Source organism: Panulirus ornatus, chromosome 47, assembly GCF_036320965.1.
Source record: "Panulirus ornatus isolate Po-2019 chromosome 47, ASM3632096v1, whole genome shotgun sequence".
Lineage (NCBI taxonomy): Eukaryota > Metazoa > Arthropoda > Malacostraca > Decapoda > Palinuridae > Panulirus > Panulirus ornatus.
The window spans coordinates 16,959,630-16,967,370 of NC_092270.1; the positions used below are offsets into that span (position 1 = coordinate 16,959,630).

The following is a 7,741-nucleotide window of genomic DNA, read 5'->3' on the forward strand; positions in this document are numbered from 1 at the left end:
ATTCAGATTTGTAAACAGAAACAGGATCACTGTTTTTAACAAAAAATCCATGCCAAATATCTTCTTAAAAAAGAAAATGTAATTCTTTCTAGTAATGTATGTATTTTGTCACCTCTTTTATGGTTTAATACAGTGGATAGGCAAGAGATTTGCAAGGAATATTTTGGACTAATCACCCCTTTTCTACATTCACCGTGGAATGGTGCTTCCTTAGATATGGTGGTTAAAAGGCATGCTAGGATGACAGTTCACATATATCATGCAGCTTCTCAACCTCTTGCAACAACAGGATATCACGTGAACTAGATATTTACATGGTACAAATTCGACAAAATTATCGACATTTTTAATTCTATGAGGTGTTTGCTGCACTGGTGCCGGTTTTTATTGTACAACAGTCATCTTCAGTATATATTAAATATGAAGATAAACTGAATTTAAAGCATCACATGGCAGTAAAAAACATAGCAAAGTTCCAAATAAAAAAAGTGTTAAAATGAAAACGTGTTACAATCAGTGAAAGCATTGGTTGCAAATAAAAAACATAGAAAACAAAAACAGCATTACACACCAAAATGAAAGGGTTAAATTTACATGAAAAGTTGCTTGTTAAGAGACTGTTTTTCCTTACCTATATGAATAGCTTCTCTAATCTTAAGTTGATACCAAGATGGGTCGGAGTCCAGAATTGTGAAACATCCTCTGAGCAAGCGATTTTACACAATTCCGAACTCTGAAGCTGTTTGAAAACGTGAGAGCTCCTATCCGTCAACAAATGCCATCCCACACTTGTTGGAATGTCAGCAGGTTTCACTGACATAACTGGCACTACAGCCTGCTTAAAAAAACTTGTAAACAACATGCAAATGGAGTTTCTATGGGATAGGATCCTTTACTCTAAACATATTACATGTGCTACGATCCTTGTTGAATAACTCACATTTTGAAATAGATTGAAGAAAAAATCCAATGGCAAGAATGGAAAATGCAGGAGGGTAGATGCTGTGTGCCAGAATTTCCAAGACACTTGGACACTAGATTGCTTCATCATTAAGCATGCTGGGAAACCAGTTTGTCTCATTTGCGTGGAAAATGTTGCTGTGAAGAAGGTGGCAAATATCAGGCATTATTATGAGACCTGCCGTAGTGGAAATTTTGATAAGTTTACTGGGCAAGCAAGGAAAGATGAAGTTGAGCAACTGAAGGCTAGTTCTGGAAAACAAATGTCATTTTATGCCTGGAAAAGTAGTGAAAATGAAGGAAATGCTTATGCCAGCTATGAAGTCACAAAATCTATTGCAGAAAAGATGAAGCCTTTTACAGATGGAGTTTTGAATGTTTACTGGCAGTAGTGGATATTGTTTGTCCTGAAAGGAAATTTTCATTTGCATCTATCATCCTGTTTGGAAGAATCACACAACAAGTTGAAGAAATGTCAACGGATGTTAAAAGTTGTTTAAGGGGTGTCTGCAACAAATTGCAATTTTTTCAGTTGTTCTTGATGAGTGCACAAACTTAAGAAACACTGCTCAACTTGCAATATTTATGCAAGGAGTGACCTCAACTTTTCAAATTTTTGAAGAGTTTATTCAGTTAATTCTTATGAAGGACACAATTACTGGAGCTGACATTTTTGTACCTTTGTTGAAAATGTCAGAAAAGAAACGATGTGTCAAAGTTGATTTGCATCACAACTGATGGGGCACCAGTAATGGTGGGGAAAAAAGGTGTCATTGTATTGGTGCAAGGACAAATGAAAAACCATGGAACTGCACAGAAACTAGATAAAATTCATTGCATTATCCATGAAGAGGCTGTACGTGCCAAGTCTTTGAAATTAAAGTATATTATGGACATTGTCATTAAGGCAGTGAATCTGACCCTATCTCATGGATTGAATCATCACCAGTTTCAGCAGTTTTTGTTGGATACAAAGGCAAAATATGAGGATCTGGCTTATTTCTGCAATGTACTCTGGTTTAGCCAAGGGTCAGTGCTGGAAAGAGCATTTGCTTTACTTGAAGAAGTGGCAATATTCCTTGAGAGCAAACATAAGGATGCTTCCCACTTTTCATGATCCTTTTTGACTTGCAGCCTTGGCATTTCTTGTGGATATTACATCTCATTTGAATAACTTGAATTTAGGACTTCAAGGAAAAAATCATTTGATACTTTAGGTGTATGGTCATATTGTGGCCTTTGAAATAAAACTACAATTGTGGGAATACCAGCCTCAAAAAGGCAATTGTACACATTTTCCCACATTTCAAAAAAGTAAAGCACAAGATCCAGGCATTTTTGTGAATATTGTCAAAGAATTGAGAAAAGTTTTCATCTTGTTTTGCTGATTTTTGCTTGCATGCAAATGAGTTCAAGCTTTTTGCTACTAAATTTGATGTAGAAGTGGACACTGCATCAGAAATTTTTAGAATGGAATTGATTGAGATCCAGTGTCATGACATATTGAGATCGAAATTTCATTCTGAAGATGTGTCAGTGCTTGACTTCCATAGAAAATATATTCATTCAAGTGGGAAGTATAACTTAGTGGACCATGCAAAAAAGATGGTATCATTGTTTGGCAGTGCTTATCTGTGTGAGCAGTTATTTTAAAAAAATGAAACTAAGAACTGTTTGAGAACAAGATTGATTGATACCCATCTGGTTAATGTCTTGCTCTTGGCATCAGCAAGTCTGACACCCAATATTGAAAAGCTTTCAAGCTACAGACAATGTCAAGTTTGACATTGATTCATTGATTGTTTGCATTAGAATAAATTGATCTTATTTCTTATTATACTTAATATACCACCATACAATGCATCACTTTCATACTTTTTATCTTTTAAAGATTCTCTGTGTCTTTTAAACAGATTCAAAGATGCTTTGATTGAAATAAATTGTGACAGAGTTCTCTGATTATTGATTGGCAACCATGGTTAAGCACAAACAATTTTCTTGAATGCATTATTCATTGATTTAAGGCAAAATACAACTAGATTTACTTGAATGGATAATTCCCATATTTCAAGCCTTTTTATGGCATTTATCTGGCCCACCATCCACTCATCAAAACATAATCTGGTTCACAGAGGCAAAAAGGTTGGTGACCCCTGTACTTTATGGTGAGTATGAGAAACTGTGTGTGGAAAGGTGAACTTTGCAGAAATAATGGGGGCACAGTAGTATAACAAGTTCTCATGAACGTGGTCTTGTTAGCAAGGGGAATCTCCAAATAATTGCATATATCCTCTCCTCTTATATTATCGCTATAAGAAAAATTGAGGATTTTTTCCTTGAATATACATTGCCTAATGCAATCACACTAAATCAGGAAAGGCCACCATGAACTACAAGAAATCTTTCATATACATCACTTAGTTCAGATGCATTGTCATAGGTAAAGAATGGTAAAAAAGTGTGCAAATAGATGTCTTACTTATTTTTTTTTTTTCCGCTGTCTCCCGCGTTTGCGAGGTAGTGCAAGGAAACAGACGAAAGAAATGGCCCAACCCACCCCCATACACATGTATATACATACGTCCACACACGCAAATATACATACCTACACAGCTTTCCATGGTTTACCCCAGACGCTTCACATGCCCTGATTCAATCCACTGACAGCACGTCAACCCCGGTATACCACATCGATCCAATTCACTCTATTCCTTGCCCTCCTTTCACCCTCCTGCATGTTCAGGCCCCGATCACACAAAATCTCCTTCACTCCATCTTTCCACCTCCAATTTGGTCTCCCACTTCTCCTCGTTCCCTCCACCTCCGACACATATATCCTCTTGGTCAATCTTTCCTCACTCATTCTCTCCATGTGCCCAAACCATTTCAAAACACCCTCTTCTGCTCTCTCAACCACGCTCTTTTTATTTCCACACATCTCTCTTACCCTTACGTTACTTACTCGATCAAACCACCTCACACCACACATTGTCCTCAAACATCTCATTTCCAGCACATCCATCCTCCTGCGCACAACTCTATCCATAGCCCACGCCTCGCAACCTTACAACATTGTTGGAACCACTATTCCTTCAAACATACCCATTTTTGCTTTCCGAGATAATGTTCTCGACTTCCACACATTCTTCAAGGCTCCCAGGATTTTCGCCCCCTCCCCCACCCTATGATCCACTTCCGCTTCCATGGTTCCATCCGCTGCCAGATCTACTCCCAGATATCTAAAACACTTTACTTCCTCCAGTTTTTCTCCATTCAAACTTACCTCCCAATTGACTTGACCCTCAACCCTACTGTACCTAATTACCTTGCTCTTATTCACATTTACTCTTAACTTTCTTCTTTCACCAGCTTCTGCAGTTTCTCACATGAATCAGCCACCAGCGCTGTATCATCAGCGAACAACAACTGACTCACTTCCCAAGCTCTCTCATCCACAACAGACTTCATACTTGCCCCTCTTTCCAAAACTCTTGCATTCACCTCCCTAACAACCCCATCCATAAACAAATTAAACAACCATGGAGACATCACACACCCCTGCCGCAAACCTACATTCACTGAGAACCAATCACTTTCCTCTCTTCTTACACGTACACATGCCTTACATCCTCGATAAAAACTTTTCACCAATTCTAACAACTTGCCTCCCACACCATATATTCTTAATACCTTTCACAGAGCATCTCTATCAACTCTATCATATGCCTTCTCCAGATCCATAAATGCTACATACAAATCCATTTGCTTTTCTAAGTATTTCTCACATACATTCTTCAAAGCAAACACCTGATCCACACATCCTCTACCACTTCTGAAACCACACTGCTCTTCCCCAATCTATATATATAAACATATATATATATATATATACATACACATACACACGCACATATACACACACACACACACATATACATATATATACATATGAAAAAAGTAAGAAATAATTTAGAAAACTGAAACTTCTAGCTTGAAATGAAATGAGAAGATGAATGTCACATAATTGTTCAACCTCTGGCTATGGAAAAGGGAAATGTATAATTTATTTACACAAACGTCAATAGTAGTTCTCATAAATTTAACCACTGTATCAATAAGTCTTACTTATTATGCTTAGAATTAGAAGAGATATAGCAAAGAATGGGGTGTTCAGTGTTGTAAATGGAAATGGTGAAGAGATTGTAGATTTGTGTGCTGAAAAAGGACTGGTGACTGGGAATACCTGATTTAAAAAGAGATATACATAGGTATATGCATGTAAATAGGAGAGATGGTCAGACTGCGTTATTGGATTACATGTTAATTGATAGGCACATGAAAGAGACTTTTGGACGTTAATGTGCTGAGAGGCGCAACTGGATGGATGTCTGATCATTATCTTGTGGAGGCGAAGGTGAAGATTTGTAAAGGTTTTCAGAAAAGAAGAGAGAATGTTGGGGTGAAGAGAGTGGTGAGAGTAAGTGAGCTTGGGAAGGAGACATATGAGGAAGTACCAGGAGAGATTGAGTGCAGAATGGTAAAAGGTGAGAGCAAATGACATAAGGAGAGTGGGGGAGGAATGCGATGTATTTAGGGAAGCAGTGATGGCTTGCGCAAAAGATGCCTGTGGCATGAGAAAGGCGGGAGAAGGGCAGATTAGAAAGGGTAGTGAGTGGTGGGATGAAGAAGTAAGATTGTTAGTGAGAGAGAAGAGAGAGGCATTTGGACGACTTTTGCCGGGAAATAGTGCAAATGACTGGGAGATGTATAAAAGAAAGAGGAAGGAGGTTGAGAAAGGTGCAAGAGGTGAAAAAGAGGGCAAATGAGAGTTGGGACGAGAGAGTATCATCAAATTTTAAGGAGAATAAAAAGATGTTTTGGAAGGAGGTAGATAAAGTGTGTAAGACAAGAGAACAAATGGGAACATCGGTGAAGGGGGCAAATGGGGAGGTAATAACAAGTAGGGGTGAAGTGAGAGGGAGATGGAGTGAGTATTTTGAAGGTTTGTTGGATGTGTTTGATGATAGATTGGCAGATATAGGGTGCTTTGGTTGAGATGATGTGCGAAGTGAGAGGTTTAGGGAGAATGGTTTGATAAACAGAGAATAGGTAGTGAAAGCTTTGCAGAAGACGAAAGCCATCAAGGTGATGGGTTTGGATAGTATTGCTGTAGAATTAATTAAAAAAGGGGATGACTGGTTGGTGATGATATTCAGTGCATGTATGGTTCATATTGAAGTGCCTGAGGATTGGTGGAATGCATGCATAGTGGCATTGTACAAAGGCAAAGGGGATAAAGGTGAGTGCTCAAATTACAGAGGTATAAGTTTGTTGAGTATTACTGGGAAATTATATGGGATGGTATTGATTGAGAGGGTGAAGGCATGTACATAGCATCTGATTAGGAAAGAGCAGTGTGGTTTCAGAATTGGAAGAGGATGTGTGGTTCAGGTGTTTGTTTTGAAGAATGTATGTGAGAAATACTTAGAAAACCAGATGGATTTGTATGTAGCATTTATGGATCTGGAGAAGGCATATGATAAGAGTTGGTAGAGATGCTCTGTGGAAGGTATTAAGGGTATATGGTGTGGGAGGTAAGTTGCTAGAAGCAGTGAAAATTTTTTATCAAGGATGTAAGGCATGTGTACGAGTAGAAGGAGAGGAAAGTGATTGGTTCCCAGTGAATGTCAGTTTGCGGCAGGAGTGCACGATATCTCCATTGTTGTTTAATCCGTTTATGGATGGGGTTGTTAGGAAGGTAAATGCAAGAGTTTTTGAGAGAGGGGCAAGTATGCAGTCTGTTGTGGATGAGAGAGCTTGGGAAGTGAGTCAGTTGCTGTTCGCTGATGATACATCGCTGGTGGCTTATTTGGATGAGAAACTGCAGAAGCTGGTGACTGAGTTTGGTAAAGTGTGTGAAAGAAAAAAAAGCTGAGAGTAAATGTGAATAAGAGCAAGGTTATTAAGTTCAGTAGGGTTGAGGGACAAGTAAATTGGGAGGTAAGTTTGAATGGAGAAAAACTGGAGGAAGTAAAGTGTTTTAGATATCTGGGAGTGGATTTAGCAGCAGATGGAACTATGGAAGTGGAAGTGAGTCACAGGGTAGGGGAGGAGGCAAAGGTTCTGGGAACATTGAAGAATGCGTGGAAGGCGAGAACATTGTCTCAGAGAGCAAAAATGGGTATGTTTGAAGGAATAGTGGTTCCAAAAATGTTATATGGTTGTAAGGCATGGGCTATAGATAGGGTTGTGCAAAGGAGGATGGATGTGTTGGAAATGAGATGTTTGAGGACAATATGTGGTATGAGGTGGTTTGATCAAGTAAGTAATGAAAGGGTTAGAGAGATGTGTGGCAATAAAAAGAGTGTGGTTGAGAGAGCAGAAGAGAGTGTATTGAAATGGTTTGGTCATATGGAGAGAATGAGTAAGGAAAGATTGACAAAGAGGATATATGTGTCAGAGGTGGAAGGAATGAGGAGAAGTGGGAGACCAGATTGGGGGTAGAAGGATGAAGTGAAAGAGATTTTGAGCAATCAGGGCCTGAACATACAGGAGGATGAAAGGCGTGCAAGGAATAGAGTGAATTGGAATGATGTGGTACACTGGGATCGACGTGCTGTCAATGGATTGAACCAGGGCATGTGAAGTTTCTGAGATAAACCATGGAAAGTTTTGTGGAGCCTGGATGTGGAAAGGGAGCTGTGGTTTCGGTGCATTACACAGGACAGCTAGAGACTGAGTGTGAATGAATGTGGCCTTTGTTGTCTTTACTTAGCGCTAC

The 7,741-nt window shown here is 39.0% G+C and overlaps 1 protein-coding gene across 1 annotated transcript; it reads left to right on the plus strand.

The window, feature by feature from the left end:
- The first annotated feature begins 1,711 nt into the window (after positions 1 to 1,711).
- On the plus strand, positions 1,712 to 2,077 carry LOC139763712 (general transcription factor II-I repeat domain-containing protein 2B-like). The gene has a single exon (XM_071690035.1). It carries the CDS (start codon positions 1,712 to 1,714, stop codon positions 2,075 to 2,077), a length of 366 nt encoding a protein of 121 aa, XP_071546136.1.
- The last annotated feature ends 5,664 nt before the right edge of the window (positions 2,078 to 7,741 follow it).

What these genes read in the sequence shown, in the direction of transcription:
- LOC139763712 (XM_071690035.1), top strand. Translation starts at nt 1,712, where the DNA reads ATGGTGGGGAAAAAAGGTGTCATTGTATTGGTGCAAGGACAAATGAAA.